General features: G+C 34.9%; 2 protein-coding genes across 6 annotated transcripts in view; one reads left to right on the top strand and one right to left on the bottom strand.

Annotated features, from left to right (window-relative positions):
- DCX (doublecortin) overlaps positions 1–7,231 on the bottom strand; it is a 325,574-nt gene extending 318,343 nt beyond the window's left edge. For 2 of the 5 annotated variants that reach the window (XM_087813334.1, XM_016198126.2), the window contains exon 1: positions 7,126–7,231. The gene's annotated coding sequence lies outside the window, so the exon portion shown is untranslated. The remainder of the gene's footprint in view (positions 1–7,125) is intronic. The other 3 variants (XM_016198141.2, XM_016198151.2, XM_087813335.1) reach the window with 2 other exon arrangements.
- Positions 7,232–7,322: 91 nt separating this feature from the next.
- Positions 7,323–23,690, top strand: part of ALG13 (ALG13 UDP-N-acetylglucosaminyltransferase subunit) — a 60,194-nt gene continuing 43,826 nt past the window's right edge. The window contains 3 exon segments of the mRNA XM_016198084.2: positions 7,323–7,444; positions 8,330–8,492; positions 10,636–10,774. Coding sequence (XP_016053570.2) covers positions 7,364–7,444; positions 8,330–8,492; positions 10,636–10,774 — 383 coding nt within the window. The 5' untranslated portion in view covers positions 7,323–7,363.

Genomic DNA, 23,690 nt, shown 5'->3' with positions numbered 1-23,690 from the left:
TGCATTCATCGGTTGATTCTTGAATGTGCAAGGTGGGTACTTGAATTATTGGGAGTATCACTTCATAATTTATATAACTGTCTAATCACTATGCTTTCTAACTGAAAGTAATCTAAAATAATATTGAATGTGAACTGTAATTGAAAAATAAAAAAGGATATACAGAAACTTTTGTTGAATAATGGAAAAATTTTTTAAATAAATTTAAACAGAATAGCTAGGTTCAAAGATTCTACAATATGTTGTATTTAAAAGATTAAGAGAAAACTTCTAATTTATCATCCTTTAAAATTATATTGCTCTTAATGCTTTATATTATAATTCAGATGTCATTACTGTAGGCTCATCATTAAAGGGTAGGTCAGCATAGTATAGGAGAGCATTTGACAGGCATCTGAAGGGCTGGGTTCAATCTTTAGCTCAGCTATTATTATTAGCTTTGCTATATAATCTTGGGAAAATTCATAGTCTTACGTGAACCTCTGTTTCCTGTTCATAAAATAAAAAGAACGGATTCCACAGTTTCTTTTTTTTAACTTCTAAAAAATATGTCTTTATTGATTTCAGAGAGAGGAAGGGAGAGGGAGAGAGAGAGAGATAGAAACATCAATGATGAGAGAGAGTCACTGATTGGCTGCCTCCTGCATGCCCCTCACTGGGGATCGAGCCCACAACCTGGGCATGTGCCCTGACCAGGAATCGAACCGTGATCTCCTGGATCATAGATTGACACTCAACAGCTGAGCCACGCCGGCTGGGCCCAATTCCATAATTTCTTAATTCTAAAAGTCAACAAACCATGATCATCCTATGAAAAACAAATAATCTATTGTTGGGATAGAAAAGGAAATATGTTTTATTGATCTTTGTATTTCCCACAGGGCTTAGTTGGTACCTAACAATTTAACTCTTTTTAGTTCAATAAACATTTATTGAGTATTGTCTAGGTTCCCATGACAGCACTAAATGCTGGGAATTCACAGATAAATTAGACATGGTCTCTGCCTTTTAGGATTTTACAGTCCAGAGGAAGAAAAAAGTATATAGGTTATTTAAACACCAAGAATTATGACAGAGTTAGGCAAAAAGTAGTATTCACAAATACTGGGCATACTTTATGAGGCCCAGAGAAAGGCTTCCTTCAGGAAATTCCACCTCTGTTGAATCTTGAAGGATTAGTTAGCCATATTGATGAGGAGGTAGAAAAATTAGCAAGAGCAGAAACAAAAAATATATAAAATTAATATGAACAAATTAGTGTTATACTTTCATTACAATTTCCTTCTGAATTATTTAAAAGAATAGTTCTTTTTATATAAAATCAGTATGAAACCACCCTTTTCATAGAGTTAACTAATGCTACTTTATTTTCCATATTTCCCTTAGATTTTCAGCAATAGCTATAGGTTTATTTTATCTGGACTGTAAAATATACATGATATTTCTTCTAAAATGGATGTCAGAAATCCTCAGTTTCACTTGTCATGAAAAACTGTAAGATACTTCGAAAGGGGGGGAAAAAAAAGAATTATGGGGTATCTTACGGAAGGCTAAGCATTGTCTAGCATAACCTCCTGATTATCTGATTCTATATTAGTCTGCACCTTTCGTTGGATTAAAAAGAGCCCTGGAAATATTGCCTCGGTCCATTGGTACCACCTGGAAATTAACTGATATCAACTCAGATGCCTGAACTCCAAAGTCTATTCTTTTAAGTGGCAACCCTGTTAAGTCCTTTTCCATGAGGCTCTGAGATTGTTCTTCTTTGTTGAAGCCATAAACTCTGCCCTGTAGTTTATAGTATAACCTTCAATTAAGCTTTAGAGTAACAAATGAACATTAAGAAATTTAATGGCAGTGGTTAATCTATTTCTATTGCCAATTTTATCGTAATAGAGAGGAGTGAAATTCTGTATTGGAGTCCAGTATACAGGCATACCTCGGAGATATGGTAGGCTCTGTTTTAGACCACCATAATAAGGTAAGCATCACAATAAAGTTTGTTGTAATCTTTTTGTTGGTGGAGAGTCTTGCCTTCCATTTGTAAAACAATGAAACACCTGTGAAGCACAATAAAATGAGGTATGCCTGTATAACTACTCCATAAGAATTTTGATGAAGGTTACCTCTAAAGGTAAAACAGAATTATGAACAGGTAGGATACTGACAAATTGCCAGACACTTCCCATAAAGCATATAATTTCTGAAATGTTTATATTAATAATATTTTACCCAAAAATTAATTTACAGAAGGTTGAGTGTCCCTTCTGGTCTTACAACTCTTCCCAATCAACTTTACAATAGTAACACATTAAGCAAACCTAATTATTTCCAATATCTCTTTTTATAAGTTGACAGAGTAAATCTTGTGAAAAATCTTAGTTATTTTATGCATAAAAGTTTTAGTTTTAGGTATAACATATATCATGAAAATGTTATTTGTTCTAAATTTAGGATTTGATTTACATATATCATGAAAATGTTATTTGTTCTAAATTTAGGATTTGATTTGGGGAAAGCAAAATTAAGAACTGTCAGAGGAGATTTGTGCACTTGACTAGCTAGGATCCTGAGTGACTGAGAAACAATACTTCTGTACCTATTTAATCAAAGCAACAACAAAGCATTTGAAAAGAAACATTGATGGTAACACTATTGTAAGTGAAGAGTCTATGTTCTAAGGGTTTTTTCCCCTTAAATAATCATAGGTATAATAAAGGAAACTTAAATCATAAAAAATTATTCTTGTAAGACACAGAATCTCTGCTATCTAGGCAGATTATACATAAGGTAAAGAATAACCATTCATATTGTAGGTGGAACCATTAGTTACTAAATAAAGGAAGCAAGGTCATCTAAACTGAGGGAGTACTGTAAACATTTTAATATATAGGAGAGGGCAAAAGTAGGTTTACAGTTATACAAAGAAATAATACAATAATAAATAAATAAATAATTCAAGAATAAACTGTGTTTCACCTACTCACAACTATAAACCTACTTTGCCCCCACCCCTGTATTTCAAAGCTTTTAAACTCAGATGTTATAAATCAAGACAAATAAAATTTACTTTCTATATATTTTCCTTATTATAGTCTCTCATATTCTTTTAGATGATTGGTGAGGTCACAATGATTTCATAATAATACTGACAAATTATCTTTTGACTCTCATCCTTTCCTGAGTATACAGTCAAGATTTCCAGATGCTATGTGCTATGTGATAATGCAATGGATTGAATGCAGAAGATACAAGGACCCAGCTTCCTTCTGTTAGCCCACATAGTAAAAGAGATTTCCAAAAATGTGAAACAATCTATTCTTTAATGAAAATTTTTGTTTAAAAAATATAGGGGTTTTTTCTCTTCATAAAAATAGGTTATGTTAACATGCAATGTGCTCATCATTGCTACTTTCCAATGAATCAAGTTTTAAATTTTCTCATTTTTAATATCTGATATGGTAAATATCAGCAGTTATAACCCACATCATCATACATAAACAAAAGCTCTTTGAGGTTCTCAATAATTTTTAAGAGTATAAAGGGGTTTGGAAACCAAAAGCTGCTTTAGGAAAAAACTATTATTTTTCCTTGAAAAACAAAAGCATATATACTGTTGTAATTCTCTGTCACTATTACTCCTTGCAGAGCCTGAACCACTCACATTACAGTAAAACCTTGATATAATGGAATAATTCAGGGGAGGGGGTGTCTGTTAATATATAAATAAAGTAGGCTTTTTGAATGCATATGTTAAAAAATTGACAAATCATTTAACCTGTTTTTACTTATGCAGACTCATTTGTGTAATTAAAATTAAGTATGTATGAAAAGCTTAATTTCACAGGAAAATTTTCTATACATATTACTGTAATTTTAAATTTATATGAATAGCTCTAGGAAATGGGCACATTCACTAATCACCTCGAGTAAACAAATGCGCACACCTGGGGCGTGGCTTAGTGCACCTGGGAACACTGGCGGCACACCTTAAAACTTCGAAAGAAAGTCACGCCAGGTGACAACAGAACCAATTACCGCTCATGATCAAGTGCTAATCATTCTCTGAACACTGTTTATGAACAGCGAGTCTTGGATTTAAATATGTAGATTATAGTTGTAGATATGTAATATTTATGTCAGCGAAATTACTACAGAGTCTTTTCCAACATATGGCCTATTCACTAAAATTTGTTAAAAATAACTGAATTAATAACAAAAAATAACCTGTCAATTTAATTACAAGCAAATCTTGGTTAAAATCATTTTAAAATTAACAGGGTATTAATTTTCACATATGACATACGGACTGGAAATTTTGTCAAATACGAAGTCTGTTAAATTGAAGTCTGCAAAATCGAAGGTTTACTGTAATTAAAACTTTGAACCTAAGTGACTAACTTTTAATTTAAAGAGAAAGGTGCAGGGCAGCTGATTGATAACTGTCTGGTATATACAAGCATGTTAACAGACTAGCAGAACTTAAGACATGACAAAACATTCTATTCACACAAATCCTTTTATAACCCCTAAAGTGGCAAAAATGAACACATTCATTACACAACTCCAAGATACAGCTTCTCTATAGCATTTCAAATAAGCAAATGTATATAAACTTAAAATTATGTTTAGTTTAAACCAATATTTAAATATTCTATTTAACTTAAAAAGTACCTAGCTGTGCAATTATTATCCATTAACTAACTCAATTTAACGTCAGCCCATGATTTTAAGTTGCTTAAAGATCTTGGAAATTATCTTCAAGCTGGCAAGTATAAAGCATAGTTGCCATTGAAGTAGTTTGTCAGAACACTGAGTTAATGTAGTTGAAAATAAATGTCAATGTAAGATATGTCCAAGCCTGCAGAGGATTTTTATGAGTTTATTTAAGCCAAACTGACGACAATTGCCAGGAAGCAAAATCTCAACAGGTTGAGAAAATGCTCCAGAGAATGGCAGTTTTGCAGCTTATTTTATACATTACAATCAAAGGAGGAGATGTAAGGGGGTTACATGAAATCCACTGGTGATAGATTAGAAAGGCGGGAGAAAGAAAAAATGGGAAATCTCTGAGACTGAATGAAAAAGTAAAACGGAGAGACAAATACTTCTTTTACTTTGGTGGGTATAAGATAGTTAACAATGAACATTTACAGCACATAGAGATGGTATTCAGGAAACAAGATAACAGTGAATGGCTGTAGGCTAGTGCTCTGGTTCGGTGGGTATGGGGGTGGGGTGAGGGGGTCAGGAAAAAGGAAATTACTCTGACATCCCAAAGGTGTGTTATCTTAGAAAAAGACAATAAACAGGTTCAGTTTAGGTAAAGATTGACCTTCATCAAGGAAGATACCCACCTAGGACAAGACGACCCAGCATGACTCGCTTTTAGTTAGAAATTTTAATTTCATACTATCCTATGTGGTTACTTCAGATCTCTGAGTTTGTAAGGCTGCCATGCAGGCTTCCCCTGAACTTGTCAGCTTTAGCATGTGGCCCCTTTTTCATCCACACAAATTTACCTTTTTCATAATTATAATCATTTTTAAAAGTAATGTGAACTTATTTGATCAGTAAGCCCGTATAAGTTTAGGGAAAACACACCCAAGTAAATAAAATGCATGCTTGTATTATACTCAAAACTAACAAAATAGAGAAAAGAGTTAATTGCCAAAATTGAAATCTTGGACTCTTAAAACAGTTCTGGATCAGTTTCCACAAGATGCTTTATTAAAGTTTAGCACATTTAAAGTATTAGAAGTTCAATTTTCTTATTTTCTGTGAATTTAAGAACATTTAATTTATATATGTGCTTATTCTCTCTGTGAGCTAATCAGAAGAGTGTTCCTTTAATTTAATTTAATATCTTCTAGACATAGGAAAAGATTTCAGAGACACAAGAGGTAAAGGTCTTTCTGAATTAGAGTATTTTGGAATATTTTTGTCTTATATTTCAATAAATAGTTTATTACTCTTATTGGGCAGAATATATTATTAAGTTTATGTTTTATTATTCAACCATTACCTTCCTACATTTACTGTTATTAGGAAACTGTAGTTTCACTGTATCATTAATTTGTGAAATTTGGTACCAAGAGAGGAAGAGCAGCATATCACTCCTCAGAAAGACAGTTACCCAAGCCACAAGACTTAAGGTAAAAAGAGTTTTTTTTAGCCTATGATCTACGTCTAATTCAACTCCAATCCATTTCCTCTTTAAAACAATTTCTTCTCACAGGTTCTCTTCTGTATATAACCAGGCAGGGCAAAGTATAAATATGAGCTAAAGTGAAATTTTAAGTTGAAAACACAGAAAACATTAGAACCAGATAGCGCGGACAATGACCTTAATAGTGGTAGGAGAAAGGAGTCTTGAGGAATTACCTGTCCTGTACTTCACTACCTAATTGTAATGTACCTGCCGTACATATACATGCTAATGTATAATCTTACATTTCATCCTAATTTAAATTTACCATAATTTCACATTTTAAATGATTCAGTGGATGGGTTCAACGCATTATACAGATGGAAGCGTCAAGCCTTAATGCCTCTATTTTACACGCAATGCTTGCTAGAGGAGGTAACTGTCTTGTTGCAGCTTCCAGAGACCCCATAGAGCTCTGGTTTCTTGAAAACCACAGTTGGAAGAGCCCATGCTAATGAGTGATTTTAGAAAGGCACTTTTCATTTCATAGGCCCTCGACAGACTCAAAGTGAAACTGTCGCTCATGCGGGGCTGGCATGGCTCAGTGGTTGAGCGACAACCCATGAACCTAACGGTTGGATTCCTGGTCAGGGCACATGCCCCGGGTTGCGGGCTCCATCCCCAGTAGGGGGCGTGCAGGAGGCCGCCCATCAATGACTCTCTCCCTCTCCCTTCTTCTCTCTGAAATCAATAAAAAATTTTAAAAAATTTAAAAAAACCCCACATCGCTCATATGTACATGCCTTGGCAAAACATGACAGAAAATAAAGAATCCCAAACTTCAGTATCATTAATAAGATTTGTAGTACCCAAGCAATGAATCAAACACAATTCTTAGGATAGGGTGTGCGATTTCATTATTATTTTTTTAACGGCCACTTTTGAGAAAAGAACACTTAAATCTGTTAATTCCCCACCTCCTTAATGCGATGGTCCCAGGAGCTCTTACACCTGAAGGGCTTCCGGCAGTGGCTGATACTTCACTCGCCAAGTAGTCTTTGGCCCCACCCCCCATAGAACATAACAAACGGGGTTCCCGCCGCAAGTTGGCAGCCTAGGCCAACTTCCGCCTCCCCATTGAACGCGCAGCCTCAGTTCACGTGAGCTCTGTACGTCACATCCGGCCCTTGCAAGTCTGGCCTGGGAACCCTCGCGATGAAGTGCGTGTTTGTTACTGTGGGGACCACCAGCTTTGACGACCTAATTGCGTGTGTATTGGCGCGCGACTGTCTGCAAGTGAGTCGGGGAGGCGGGGGCGGCACGCGGGCTCGCCGCTGCTATCGTCGGTAACAGGGCCTGATAGCGGTGCTTGAAAGAACCTCCGGAGCCGCCACCCCTTTGCTGACTCCTCCCCGCGCCCTAGCGCCCCCCACCTCTGCCGGCTTCCCCTCAGCCTTCCCCGGCCGCTCCTCCCCACCTTCTCGTAGGCTCCTCCTTTTTCCGACGTTCCTCCTCAGATTCTCCGCCTCCGCCTGTCTCTGTTCCTCGGCTTGGCCACACCTTCGAGCGGCTCCGCCTCTAGGGTTTAGGCCCGCCTCGCTGGTCTCTCCAGCGAGCTGTGGGCGGCGCGGCCGCGCTGAGCACCTGGAACCCCCGGCTCCGCCTGGCCCGATTCCGACCCGAGCCGATTCTACCCGGCTGGACCCAGCTCGCCCGGTTCGGCTCGCCGCCCTGGCCCTACTCGTGCAGACCCCGCGCCTTTCCGTCTGGGGCGCCCTAGCGGCCGGTCGGCGGTCTGAGGCGGCGCGGCGTCTCCTCAGGGCTGCTTTGCGCAGCCAGATCCGGGAGGCTGAAGGAGCTCTTAGTTGGTCTCCCGCCGAGTTTTCGGCGCCTTTTTCAAAATCTTTGGCCGGTCTCAGATTTCTTGCGGGGCCAGTTCTTTCACGACTCCGTGAGCTGGGTCGCTTAGATCCATTAGGGCTAGTGAGGTACCTTGTCAGGGCCCGGGACGGGGGTGAAGGGGAATGGGTCATTTTGGAAAACTAACAGAAATCGGCTCCATTTAGACTATTTTGGCAGCCCGTCCTCCGATCTGAACACCGACTTTAGGGTTTGTTGTTGTTACTATTTTTACAGTAACCTGTTTAAAAGGCCCGCTTTTTCTTTTTTGTCTCTTTTCAGATCATCAAGAGCCTTGGTTACAACCGACTCGTCCTACAAATAGGCAGAGGAAAGATCGTACCTGAACCATTCAGTACTGAGTCATTTACTCTGGATGTTTACAGGTACAAGGATTCATTGAAAGAAGACCTTGAGAAAGCAGATCTTGTTATTAGTCACGCAGGTAAAGTGCCTTAGAATCGTAACGGGATTTTGTTTTTGATAAGAACGGAAACTTGAACCTTTGGGAGATAAAATAAAGGCATTAGAGTAACTCATTGTAGCCCTTTTGAATATAATACTGATTTGAACGTATCAATCGAGAATATTGGACAAAATTTCTATTTTTCCGAGTGGTAAAAGGATGGGAAAATAATCACCGTAGCCCAACTTTACAGTAAGAAACTCTAAACACAGGGCAAAATAATTTACCCAGTGAGGTGTAAAGAGTTGTCAGTTAAGGTATGTGGGCTTAGATCTGTATTAACAGTAAGCTATCTAATTGGTTGGATTAGTCATGGAGAAATTGAAAGATGTTTTGCATTTCTGTTAAACGTGAATGTGAAATAAAAAATATTCAATAGCAACTACATATTGTGTATCATTGCCCGCACTTCAGAGAACCATCCTGATCTAGACTGCCTGTACCTTCAGAATTTTGGGGGAAGCATTGCAATTTTGACTGCTGGATGACTGAGGGAGGAAGTTTTGTGGTTCTTAAAAAGCCTAGTTTGGTGAGAGAAAAGTCATTAGAAGTAGACATCACTAACAAATTGGTGATTAGAAATGGGTAATAGCTAACAGCTTTTCATAGTGTTATACGTGCTATGTGTGTGTAACTGGTTGAATCCTCCCCCAAAATCCTATGAACTAAGTAAAAGTACTATTAATATCTCCATTTTACAGATGAAACTGAGACACAGAGGTTAAGTAACTTTTCCAGTTAATAAGTGGTAGACATAACAATCTGGTGCTAGAGTCTGTGTTCTTACTACTGCCCTAGCATTATTTACCCATAAAGGATTTATCTATTCATCAGTCTCCTTGCTGCCATATAAAATATCAAATTATTTTAGATTTTAAAGTTGAGTTAACCCTAGTATTGTATATATGCACATTTGTGGAGAATTACCCTTACTTTTCAGGATGGAACCTCACAGGCAGACTCATAAGGAGTGGTTAGAGTTTTTCTTTAATGGTTCCTGTCAGTGTTGAAGGTTTGCCTTTTCTACTTTTTGAGTAGATGTGCAGTACAGTTTCATGTATAGTATATTCAACCTGAATTTTATTTGGGTTCAAAACCAATGCCCAGGGCATCCTACTAGAGGGTAAGTAGCAAAGCACTTAATTTGTTGGCAGTGTTAAAAAGTGCATTTTTCAAGTTAGGTTTATAACACATACTAGAGAGCAACTGATAACTATACTTTTGGTATTTTGAGTGTATAATTAAAAGAAAGTCCTGGTTTGTATTCTGCCAACTAAGTTTTTCATCTTTTGAGTTCTAGCACAAAACTTGGTGGAGCACCTTAACTTTTTTAAAAAAAATTATTAAACTTATTGGGGTGACATTGGTTAATAGGATCATTTAGGTTTCAAGTGTACAATTCTATGATAACATGATCTGTATATTGCACCCAAAGTCAAATCATCTGTCACCGTATGTTTGGCCTCCATTACCCTCTAGTACCCCCTTCCCTCTGGTAACCACCACACTGTTTGTTTCTAAGTTTCAGTTTTATATCCCACATATGAGTGAAATCTTATGGTTCTTAGCTTTTTCTGACTGATTTCGCTTAGCATAATATTCTCAAGGTTCATCCATGCTGTCGCAAATGGCAGTATTTTCCCTTTTCTTATGACTGAGTAGTAGTCCATAGTATATATGTACCACATCTTTATCTGGTCCTCTATCAAAGGACACATTGGTTGTCTCTGCGACTTGGCCATTGTGAATAATACTGCAAAAAAACATAGGGGTGCATATATCTTTGCAAATGTTTTCGAGTTTTTCAGGTAGATACCCAGGAGAGGGATTGCTGGGTCATGTGGTAACTCTATTCTCAGTTTTTTGAAGAACTACCATATTCTTTTCCATAGTGACTGTACCACATTACATTTCAACCAGCAGTGAATTAGGGTTTCTTTTTCTCTACAATCTCTCCAACACTTGTTATCACCTGTCTTGTTGATAATAGCCATTCTAACCAGTATGAGGTTACCACCTGATTTTCATTTCCCTAATAGCTAGTGAAGTAGAACATCTTTTCATATATCTGTTGGATTAACTTTTTAAAATAACTCTTGACAAATTTGATGTATGTTTGTAGGTGCAGGAAGCTGTTTGGAGACTCTGGAAAAAAGGAAGCCTCTTGTAGTGGTTATTAACGAAAAATTAATGAACAATCATCAGCTGGAATTGGCAAAGCAGCTACACAAAGACGGACATCTCTTCTATTGCACCTGCAGGTATACTAGAGACTGATTTTTTTGACACCTTGCCTTAATTCCTCCCTAGCTATTCTTACCCACCTACCTACCCCATCTGTCTCTTCAACCTCTTACCTTCTCCCACGTATCATTCTTTGATTTTTCTCAGCTGTCAAACCCTCTCATTTGTTTGTCTTCTACTCTGACTGTGATCTATGCCTGTATCATTGCATGCAAATATCTGAGCGTGTGTGTGCATGTAATGTATTTTCATCTGGGTGCTCAAATCTCCGAGAATGTAATTTTTGAGTTCATTATTTAGATTTTTCTTATTTAAGGAAAGCAGTTGCTTATTTTTAATTCAGGTTTTGCATTCAGTAAATCCACTGGAATCTCTAAATTTGCTCATTCATTAATTCAACTATACCTAATATATGGAAGGCATTGTTTTAGGTACTGTGGATACAGTGTTAAACATGAGACAAAATCCCATGATACTTATCTTCTAGGGGGGAGATAGTAAGCAGTTCATAAATAAGCAATCAGTATAATTTTACATGGTGAAATTTGTTAAGAGGAAAATAAGCCAGGGTGGTGTGATAACTTGGGTGAAGACTAATTAGATAAAATGGTCAGGTAGTGCATGACAATATATGATATTTAAGCTGAGACCGGAATAAAAAGGAAGAGCCAATCATGTGAAGCTCTAGAGGCTGAAGGAACATCAGCAATTTCAGAGGCCCTAAGTTAGGAATGAGCTTTGAATTTGGTGTGTTTGAGAAACCGGGATAGTTAGTGCAGTAGTATAGTGAGCAAGGGAGAATGTAGTATAAGATGATACTGGGCGGGGCTAGCTCATGTAAGAGTTCTGATTTTATTCTATGTTTAGTGAGAAGTCATTGGAGTATTTTAAGCAGGGGAATTATTTTATGGTAAGGAGTATTATTTTCTAGAAATATATTAGAATTCAACAGGAACTGATCAACATCACAATAGAAGGATGAAGAAAATTGCTGCTTTGTTTTCTGTTAATTCTTCTCGAGACACTAGAAGCTTGCCAAAGGGTCAGGTCAGTAATTTCCAATTGTTTGACTTGAAGAGCTATCCTAATTTGATGTTTTAAAAAGCAAAGACTTTGTAGAAATATTGCAAAATACATACAGGGATAGGCAAAAGTAGGTTTAGAGTTGTAATACGAGTAAGTAGTACAATAATTCATAAATAATAATAAAGAATAAACTTTTGCATACTCACAACTGTAAGCCTAAATTGAAGTTAATTTGAAAATATAAATTTTAGAAGAAACAGGTTAGAACATAGTAAGCTTTTCTTTTAACTTTACTGCATCTGTCTCTTAGGCAGTCAGTAAATACTTGTTCATTCATTAAATATTTATTGAGCACCTACTATGTGCCTCACATTATTCTAGGTACTAAGCATACTTCAGTAAACAAAGATTCCTGCTCTCATTGACAGGAGACAGATTCATTGATTGTTTCAGGAGTAATTGTTGATGTCTTAATCCCTGTAATGATATTGATAGAGGAGAGGGAATGTCAGGGTGGCTTTGTAATATAGAAGCCATTCTTAAAAGTATTGTAAATCAGAAAGAATCTAGATAATCAAAATTATGTGGGCCTCAGATAATGGTCATATTTGTCCTTGGGTAGTTGAGATTGTTAGGGGTTAGCATCGTTTTTAAGAGTAATAAACTCTAATCATCCAGTTTTATGAAAGTCAATTTTTCCAGACACTTTTGATGAGTATTTTCATTTTAAATGTTAAATCAGCTTTGAATTTATGTTGGTACATTCAAAAAGGGAAAACACTGATTTCATAAAGGATGTCCTGACTCTCTTTTCAGCTGAAACAAAAGCTGTACAAGTCTCTAACTTATTAATTTACTAAAGGTTTAGAAGTCTTTTTTTTATATTAATTTCAAGAAAGTCATACACATGAATGCCATAAGATTCAATAATTGGTTGTGTTTTCATCTTAGGTATATTATTTATTTGCCCCAAATCTAGGCTAGGTGGTTATATGTTCTAATTTAAACGGCTGGTTTAATTAAATTCTTGAAGTAATAGTTTTATGTTGTGGTTTGGAACCTTATTTCCAACATGCATGGCGATTGTGCATTGTTTTATTTATATCAGATTTATGATAGTAAATTACCAGCAAAAAAAGTTATTCCACAATCTTCATGCGTGTAGAATAGTAGTCTCCTCAGCTTATTATTGTTGTCTGGCAGCTGTTACTTTTGGTTTCATTTATTCTGTTTTCATGAATTAATTTTTAATAATTTTTTATATATATATCTTTATTGATTTCAGAGAGAGGAAAGGAGAGGGAGAGAGAAAGATAGAAACATCAATGAGGAGAGAGTCATTGATCAAGCCCGCAACCTGGGCATGTGCCCTGATCGGGAATCGAACCCCGATCGCCTGGATCCCAGGTCGACGCTCAACCGCTGAGCCACGCCCGGCGGGGCTCATGAATTAATTTTGCTTCAATTTATAACTGTCCAGTCCTGAGAAGTGTTCCAAAGCCATGACTACATCTTTCATGAAATAACATTTCTGAAATATTTCAGTTGACATAAGAAATAAAGTATCTTTTGAATTGATAATTGACATGTAGTGCTGTTTGTATTGCTTTAATCTTAGTATGTATACCTATAATATTAAAAGACATCAAAAATCACATGTATAGTTTGAGAAGCTTCACAGAATTAGAAGTTAGATTCATTTATGGGCAGCAGATGAATGCTGGAATTTTCTCCCATATTACCTAATATTTTTCTTCTTTTGTTTTAGCACGCTTCCTGGGCTGTTACAGTCAATGGACTTATCAACACTGAAATGTTTTCCTCCTGGCCAGCCAGAAAAATTCTCTGCATTTTTGGATAAAGTTGTTGGATTACAAAAATAAACACTAACTTCTCAACACTTTAAAAACATCCCCCCAAATCCAGCCTATGGAAAATGGTTAAATCAAAATATTTGCAGAGTAATATAAATTAATGAACTTCCTACATCTGTAGAATGTTAGAAAGTTTTATGGTGTGACTATTAGCATTTGGGTTCAAACATTAATTGCAGTTTAGTAAATTTATTAGATTTCCCCCTGATCTTTATTTTTTAGTATTAGAAATATGTAGTGAGTGTTTACAGGTTTTATCCTAGAATCCCAAGGGGAATTGGAATTATGAAAAACTGAATTAAATTTGAAAACTTTGACAAGAATATAAAATGTAGTTAGTTTGATTTTTCTTAGTGTAAGAAAATAAAACAGTAACAAACTTGTAAAAAAACCTTCTGAGTCAGCATCTTTAGCTTCATAGTCCAAGGAACCAAATTTTAAAAAGCAAAAATGATGGATTATGTTCTGTGAAATAAAAAGCTCAATAATTACTCAAAAATGATGAACTATCAAGTCAGTTGATGCATTGTACTTGGAGAAACTATTTTTATCCTGAAGATTAGAGTGGAATGGATGTGTTCACTTTTTTCCTCAAATATAGTGACAAAATAATCTTGTCCAATGTCAGAACTTTGTTGGTTTGAGAAGAATAAACCAAAAGGATTTGCTGGGTGGTTCTTTTTAAGAAACCTCTCTCACAGTGATATTGCAACATTTACTGTAACATCATAGAAGAATTTATAATTTATACACTTACAAAATTAGTCTTACAAGTGAATAAATGATCTGATGTGTATGGGCTAAATATATGGTTTTACAATTCACTTAAGATAGATATACAGGGTGGGGCAAAAGTAGGTTTATGGTTGTGAGTATGGGAAAGTTTATTCTTGTATTAGTTATTACTGTGTTATTTTTCATACGAACAACTGTAAACCAACTTTTGCCTCATCATATAATACGAAATTATGATTAGCATAAGTGGTCTCAAGACCTATAAGGTAAATTAGATTATCCTAAGTGTTCCTAGTTTTCCGGTAGAAAGTTTAGATGTAGCTCATCTAGAGTAGTCACTGTAAAGACCTGTTTTCCATTACATTTTCCCAAAATGTTGAATAATCTAAGTATTTTACTTGGGGTGCATTATATAACATTTCTATAGATTTATTTTCCTGATTGTGTTTTACTTAGGCTAATATTAAAGTAAATTCTTACTAATGGTAGAAGGTGGTGGCTGAGAAGTACTCTGGGTAGCAGGAGGAAGCCAACTTGGACTAAAATTTTGCTGAGAATAATCTAAAAAGTGAGTAATGTACATAGTTGAGAATTCACAGTACCATAATCAAAATTGTATATTAATACTAAAGTTGTAGGAAAGGCCCCATTTAAATCCATGAAGAGAATTTGACTTTTCTGGGCTCTTTTCTAAATGTGTTTCTCTAATTTGAGAAAAACTGTGACTTAAAATTTATGTTGATCACTCAGTCTTTAGTTATTTTATGTCAAGAACTGCTACCATAGAGAATCCAAAACAAATGAAAGGGTCTATTCAAACTTCAGACAATGAAAAAGCAGTATAGAACCCCAAATCCTATGCTTGCTTTTTATCCCACTAGACTACAAAACTCAGGCTCCAGTATTTCATTTAGCAAAAGCTTAAGCCAAAGGTTTCAAGTGTGTATAGTGACATCTCTTGACTATACCTTTATAAAATGTGGGGTTTAAAAGTCAAAGGATATCTTAGAATCATTTTGATTTGACAGGAATCCTCAAGATCATCCAGTCCGTTCCCATTTCTCAGATGAGGAAAAAGGCCAGAGGTGAGGACTTACCTGAAATAACAGCCTTTGGCAGAGCTGCCACTAGAAGCTGCTCCTTACTGCTAGTCCTGTGCTCTTTGTATCATATGATAACACATATTGTAAGCTTTTTGTTTATATTTGTTTGCCTAATGTTTAGTTACTTTAATCCCTTCCAAGGAAAATTTTATTCAATTCCAGAAGTTGTTTAATTAGTTTATTTTACTAGGAATTTCACACTTAAATGGGTTTTCCTTGGTTTATGACAACCTTAATTCAGACTTAGAAACCTATGATTCCTAAGTTTTTGGAATCTTGCAAAATGCCATGGGTAGAATTGATACTGGATTAAGTGAATGAAGACTTAAGACAGAATTGTAGATTTTTGGAGTTGTAAGAGTATTACATGACAGGGCTTCAGGTTCTTGAAATTAATAAGCGGAATGCAGATTTTTGAGCAGTTTTCAATTAGAGGTATTTAGACTTCCAGGAATAAGGAAGCAAAATGGAATGTTTAGTATTTTGAGAAATTCACATTGTGGATAGTTTCAGAAGCGGACAACAGAAAGTTGATGCTGGAGTAGATGAAAAATTATGTAAGGAAGGGGATGCCTTTGGGAAGTAAGGATTTTTAGATTACTGTGTACATATATTTTGGGAGAAAAAAATGAGAGCTGGAAGGATTTGGTGGCAGATAGGAGTACAACTGATGAACTTGATGTGGGGTTTTGGAACATTTAAAAGCAGTCACCTGAAAGCACTGTCAGGTGTCTGATTTTAGATACCTTAGAGCACTACTTTGTATGCTGTGCACATTGTATGTAGGCACAAAGGGCAATATAACATTTTTTTACTGCTTATTTGATACTTTGAGAAAGTTTTCCAAGACTAAAAATTAGGAATGACTAACAGTAATGTAAGTATTTTCTTGGCCCTTTATTATGGTATAACCACTTAATCCCTGATTCTTTCAAAATATAAAATTTTCAGAGATGACCAAAAATCTGCACAGTCTGAGAAATGAAGTGTATGGGAAGATTATTTGAAATTGATTTTGGGGAAAGATTTGGAATTGGTGGTTCTGATAGGTATGTGCTAATTAATTTTCTGCTGTACAATTAGTATACATTTTTATGGGGGAGTGGAGAATGATAACTAACAGTTAACACCTGGTATTATTCAAAGCACCTTGTAAGTGCGAACTCGTTTAATGTTTATGAACTAGTACTGTTACTGCCCCATTTTACAAATGAGGAAACTGAGCCCAGAGTATAATGTGAAAAAGGACTTTTATGCCACTTCAACATCCAAAAGATGGGCTGGGAATTGTAATTGGAACACTGAATTCCGGTGTGTTTACATCATTTATGGGAGCAGGAGGACAAAATATTTGAAATCGGGAATATTCCAAGAAATTTAGATTGTGTGATAGCTACAGGAATATAACCTATTTCAGTTTTTACATTGCTACTTAAAAGCATACTGATTTGTACTCATAAAACCTATGTAGAGAAACTCTCAGTAGGTTTACTTGGTTACAAGTTATTTACCAGCTCTTTTTTTCTCAATAATTGCATTTTAGATTCTATTTTTGGTCTCGTCTCTATTTTCTTGGTATTTTCATTACTCCTAGAGCTTCTACTATTAACTCCCCTCCCTATGTCCCCAACTCTGATTTGAGTTCCTGAATGCTATTTCCAGTTACCTACTTGTCATGTTTGTCAATTCTCTAAGTACCTTAAACTTGATATGACCCAAACTAAAATCATATTTCTCCTTTTCATTTTTCTGAAATCCTTATCTATTAATGGTATCACCATTTAGTCAGTCCTCCAGGCTTTAACTCCTATCTCCAACCTTTTTTATATGATTGACCACCAGGTATTCTCAGCTTTACTTCCTAAATATGTCAAGCCCATTTATTTATTTATTCAGTCTTTTAACATAAATGCATCATAAGAATCTACTTTTGTTGTCAAAGGACAATTCCTGCTCTAAAGAAACTTACAGTTTAGTTGAGGAGAAACTCATTCTTTAGTCCTTCGCCTGAAACACAGTAGGCTTTCCATTAATGGTAAATGTACTTCTGTAACTTAGTATTGTTTTCTCTTATCTTGTTTAGGATTAGGTATTGGTTCTCAGAAACACTATCATCTTGCACACATTCATTTCATACTGTCTTTGACTATAAAGTACCCAGTATGTCTCTTGTTGAGAAGACAGATGTGACCATCATGTTGTATGGTGAAATTTGAAGAATCAAGCTTTTATAGGAATGGCATCTAAAACAGCAGTGCTGAACTTATGTAATATCATAGTGGTATTTAAGGGTCTGTCCAATAATGGAACCTATTGGGAATTTTCAGTAAAACATAATGATGCTGAAAATTAGAGATTTATTAAAAGCAGTGGCTATAATGTTTTCTAGTGAAAGATTACATGGAGAAAGGTTTAGGATAACCACCAAACACAGTTTAATTCCTTGTTAAATGGTTAATTCTTATGAATATTCTAGCACAATCTTAATAGTGTATAGTTCTTTCAATTCTATAATTTTTGTAGGTGGCTAGGCAAAAGGTGGGCAAATCAATCTAGCTAGCGTCAAACAGGAATGTAGCACATATACTTAACTGATATTCTTGAAAAAATATTTTGAGGTGCTTTTATACTATTACATTTCTCTCTTGGTATTTCACTTCTAAGTCTTCAACTGTCTTTATGAATGTTTATATCCTTGCTACAATTATTTTGTATTGATTTGTACTCTATTTTATTTTGATGGTTACAATCCTGCTCTCTAAGATGCTTTGGGTCATGGAACCCTTCAAAGTATTTAAAACTTGCTTTTCTCCCTACTCACACATGTGCACATTTTCCTGTGAATTTCAGGGAGTTTATAGTACTTTGATGCCACAGGTTAAAAATCCCTAGTCTGAGGCCAACTTCAATTATTCATTAATATTCTGGTGATAACTACTGGACTTTTTTTTATAATTAAGCCCTATGATTTAAATACATTTAAGTTTAGTAGTTCCTCGTTTTTATAACAAATTATAATCATTGCTCAAGTTTAAAACATACCAAACACAATTTGAAACTAACCTTAATACTCTTGTACTATTAACTCAGTATCTATAACCCATAATGTCTTGTGCAGCACTTTCTAACTGATAAAAGGAATTAATAGATTTTTTTTCATTTATAGTGATTATTTTAGGGTAATACTACATTAGGCTATTTGGCAACAATACATATTATGAGATACTCATTTACTGTCAAGTGTGCTTCGAAAGTATTTGCTAAACTGATAGTTACTGTTGGAAAGATGTCTGTGAGAGGCCATATATTGCATTTTTTTAGTGTTCATTTCCCCTTTTGTACAGGGTATGTTGGTTGTTTCTCCACTACTAGTGTGAAGTGGGTGGGTAATACTCTCCAAATTTGGGAGTGAAGAAGATTCCTAAATCTTCAACCTAAGTGTTCTGCACCTCAGTTTTCCCATTTGTGAATTCGTGAAACTAACATTTCTCATAGGTAGTTTCTAAGACAAAACCAATTGTGTGGCATGATTCAAAATAAAAAATGTCATTGAAATAATACATTTTCTCTTGGTTAGAGTTTTTGTTTTAAGAAGTAGGAATAGGCCTACAGGTATTTCCCTAGAATTCAAAGTACATAGACCTAAATGTTACAGAAAGCAAAGTCTTCATTGAATTTCATATTTAAGTTCATATTCAGTGACTAGCTGGGGTTATAGTTAGAGAATTAAAGTTTGTTTAGAGATTTCAGTGAACGGGTATTTCCAGTGCATCAAAACAGAAAAGAATGTTCTAGTCTTTATTCTCCCTTTCCATAATTCCTTGTCTGTCTGTAGACTGATTAGATACTGCAAGTATCTTAAATCAAGAAACAACCAAAAACAACCCTCAGTATTTCTGTGCCAATATGATATGTTTTAAAACAAAGTACTATTTTTCTTTTTTTCTAATTTCTATTAGAATGTTTCAGGTCGAAGAAGGGAAGAGAAGGAATTGAAAGCAAGTGGCTCTTGGTAATGTTTCTTCAGTTTTGCATATCTGAAGAAGGATCACTGCTCTGGGAAATTCTTTTTCTTGTGTTTATTGTCCCCTTCCTGAAACTTGAGGAGGAGGTTGAATAGGGCTCTAGTGGCCTAATTTTCTTTTAGAACCATTGTGTTCCCTTCCTTATCAATTCTGCTTTGCTAATTGTTTAAATGTCCACCGTGAAAAGAAGTGACAGGTTCTAGTTTCAGGGTGCTGTTTAAAAAATGTTTTTCTTTAAAAAGTTTCCCATTATATTTTTAAATAATGAAAGACCTTAAGATATGGTTCTGTAGAGTTGCAGAGCTATTTTCCCCAATTGGCCTTTCGTTAATTGGTGCTAAAAATAATTGAAATAAACAATTTAGTATTGCCTTTTTAGCAGGTTCTGTCACCAGTTGTTATATACATGTTTTATCTTTATTTTTTCCACTTTTATTTAGATACAATGATGTATAACATTGTATAAGTTCAAGGTATACAACATAATGATTTGATATATGTATATATTGCAAAATGATTACCACAATAAATTTAGTTAACATCCATCATCACTCATAGTTACAAATTATTTCATCTGAAAATCTAGGTCTGTATATTTCATTTGGTAAGATAAGATTTATTATTCATTTTTGTGTGGGTTAGTCAATACCACAATTTTCCAAGATAATAGGTTAATCCCCCTAAAAGCTATGTTTTATGGTTAATGTTGATCACAAATTTGACCAACTGAAGGGAAGGCAAATCTGTTAACACTGAATCAGAGAATCACAGTTCTTAGACCTTAAAGAGAGCTTAGAGATCATGCAGGACATCTCCTTCATTTTACAGATGAGAAAATTGACCCAGAGAGATTAAAGTGGCATAATCAAGTTCATAATATTTTTGTGGTACCATATTGCCTCTCAGACTCTAAAATAACTAAAGCATCATGTTATGTATACATTTACAACTATACTTTTATATGTTGCAGATAATGTATGCTTAAAAATTCAGGCATATACCTGATTTAATTGGTTGAAACAGGGAGTGTTACTTTAGAATTAAAATATTAGAATTATATAAGAATTATCTATACATATAATTCTAACAAGATTAGGAATATATTAGAATATAATTATCTTAGAATTACTAGCATTATATTCATATGTTGTACTATGGTGAATTTCCCCATTTAATCAGTGAAAGAAGAAATAGACAATTCTAGCAATTAAAACAACAAATCATATTTTCAAGTTAAATTATAATATAAAAAGTAATTATAAAGTTAAATCACATCAGTTTCCTGACAGGTCAAATAATAATTTTAAGTTATTTTTGTTTTCTTCAATTTGTTTTATTTGATATCTAGAGTACAGCGCCTAGAAAGTCTTTAAGGCAATCATTTTTCTTCCCATTATTTTCCAGTGTTGAAGGGAGGAACTCCATCAAGGCTGGGAAAATTTTTCTAGAGAGCTATATTTGAACTTTGATTCAATTTCCAGTAGAATTTAGGGGAAATTGTTCTGGTTCTTAACTCTCACTTTTTTTTTTTTGACCCTAGAATAATTTCTTGGTGAATTGCTTTATTTGGTAGCTAATATTTGTCAATACTTAAATAAACACTGTGCACTTCATATGCGGTGTCTTAGGTAATTATCCCAACAATTTTAGGTATAGGTCACAGAAAAATTTCTAAAGCATTTCTCAAACTTTGAAACAATTTAAAAGCAATAGCTATAGTGCATTGAACACCATTAGTAACTTGAATGGATTTAGTTATCTGCTCAACTTTGACCTAGCATTTCCCAAACCTTTTTTCCCCTATGGGTAAGGCCAGGTCAAAGTTAAGCAAGTAACTTTAGCATTCTTTAGTCCTTTGATAATGCTAATGGACATTTTGAAACTCAAAGATAGGATTATAGTATGCATTGTTCCCAGAATTTTGGCCTTGAAAGGCTTTTTAGCAACACTTAGTAATACTTGTGGAACACATTGTTCCAAAGCACTGGTACTCCAAGGGTGGTCCTGGACGAGCAGCATCAGCAACACTTGAGAACTTGTTACAAATGTAAATTCTCAGAACCCAACCCAGATCTGAAACAGAATCTCCCAGTGTGGGGCAATCTGTTTTATCAAGCCCTTTATTTGAGAACCACTGTTCTAGAGGTTTATAGGATTGGAGTACTTGCTGTAGAAGAAAAGTAAGCCAAGGGATTTCAGGTGCAATAGATATTTCAAAGGAGAGTATTAAATAAATTCCTATTGTACTAATTTGGGGAACATAACTTGTACTTAAGCACCTCTGAGCCTTTGTTCATATCTTTGGTATACAATCCCTCTTTATAATAATTGTGCGACAATATATACTTCTAGTTCTCATACTGTTTCTGAATGGATGTGAAAACTTGGACAAGTCATAATTATTTGAAACCCGATTTTTTCATCTGTAAAAATAGATCTCTTGTAGCTGTAAAATTCTACTTATTTTTTCATTTTATTTTGCTATTCTGTTTCTTGCTCACATACTGAATAATTTTTAAATTTAAATTTTATTATTTCTTAAGCTAATACATGTAAATAATATAAAATATTAACTAGTTCTCCAAGGCTTATAATAAGAAACAGCAATTTTATGTCACACTCCTCTCTCCTACTTCCTATATGTATGTGACCATCTATAAATGATATTCAAATTTTAAAAAACAAAAACAAATTTAGTGTTATCTGTTCCTGTGAGATGTTTTCAGTGTTGGCATTATTACAATTACTTAAGTACAATATTGATCACTTCTGAACCATGTAGTATATGTTCACTGATTACATTTCCTTTTCTATAAAATGTTTACCTCATTTTTGTTAATTTTATTCATTTCAGTTTTCTATAGAAACATCCTCAAATTCTCCAACAGAGGTATATATCCTAGTATGTTTAAACCCATTAGGTAATCTATAACTTCTATTACGTATTTATAAAAGTTTTGTTGTTGTTTTTTTTAACGTATGTGCTGGAATCCTCTGTCCCTTTACCTGAACTGGTTCTCTATTTAGTCGTCCTAAATGTTGATCCTGGGAGTCCCCCTTCATCCTTATGGTAGAAATTCCTTTGCTTCTCTAGTGTTGAATCTTCTGTTTCCAGAACACTGCCCTCCTACCTTATTTTGTGGTTTAACCTTTTTATTTTGGTTTTCAAATATTTTTCCAGTACCTTTTTGAGAAAATACAGTAAATTATTTTAATCTTTCATGTTTAAAAACTCCTAGTTTCCCATCTGATCAATACCATGATATATAATTCACGATTGGAAATACTTTCCCCTCAAATATTGAACTATATTGTTTTCTAGCTTCTACTTCTATTGAGAAATTTATTGCTATGCATATGTGTGATCTTTTGTATATGACCTCCCCCCCCCCCCCCACCCCTGAAAGCTTTTAGAATCTTTATCCACTGACTTCAGAGATGTTATGCGCATTGCTGATAATCATTTTTTGCTTTCACCATTCTGGCTACTTCATGGACCCTTTTAACCTAAATATAGATATTCATATCCTGCAGTGCTAGAATTTTCCTTATATCATCATCACCATCATCATTTCCTCCCCTCTACTTCATCTCTTTTTGGACCTCCTGTTGGTTAGGTGTTGGCTTTCATGGATTGACCCTCTAATTTGCTTGTTTTTTCTCTCAATCTTGTCTGTTCTATGAATTCCTCAACTCTAAGTTGTATTCCTTCTGCTTTTTGTTTTATTTACTTTTAAAACTTAAGTACCACAAAATTAGTATTTTTCTTGTATAATTCTATAAGTTTTGACAAATGCATAATCATGTAACCACTACCTCAATCAAAACGGAGAACACTTCCGATAGCCCCATATATCCCTTGTGCCATCCCTTTGTAGTTAGCCCTTCTCTGCATCCCTAACTACTGGTAGCAAATGATCTGTTTTCTCTTCCTGTAGTTTTGCCTTTCCAGTTTGACATATAAATACAGTCATATAGCATGTACCCTTTATATCTGTCCTATTTCATTTAACATAATGCATTTGAGATTCATACATGTTCTGTGTCTATCAATGCTTTTTTTATGTTTTTATTGCTGAGGAGTTATTATGTGGGTGTACTATAGTTTGTCCATTCACCAGTTGAAGGATGTTTGGATTGTTTCCAGTTTGGGGTGAATCATGATTATGA

Source organism: Miniopterus natalensis, chromosome X (assembly GCF_054644295.1).
Source record: "Miniopterus natalensis isolate mMinNat1 chromosome X, mMinNat1.hap1, whole genome shotgun sequence".
NCBI lineage: Eukaryota > Metazoa > Chordata > Mammalia > Chiroptera > Miniopteridae > Miniopterus > Miniopterus natalensis.
This window is presented reverse-complemented; position numbering and strand designations above follow the sequence as displayed.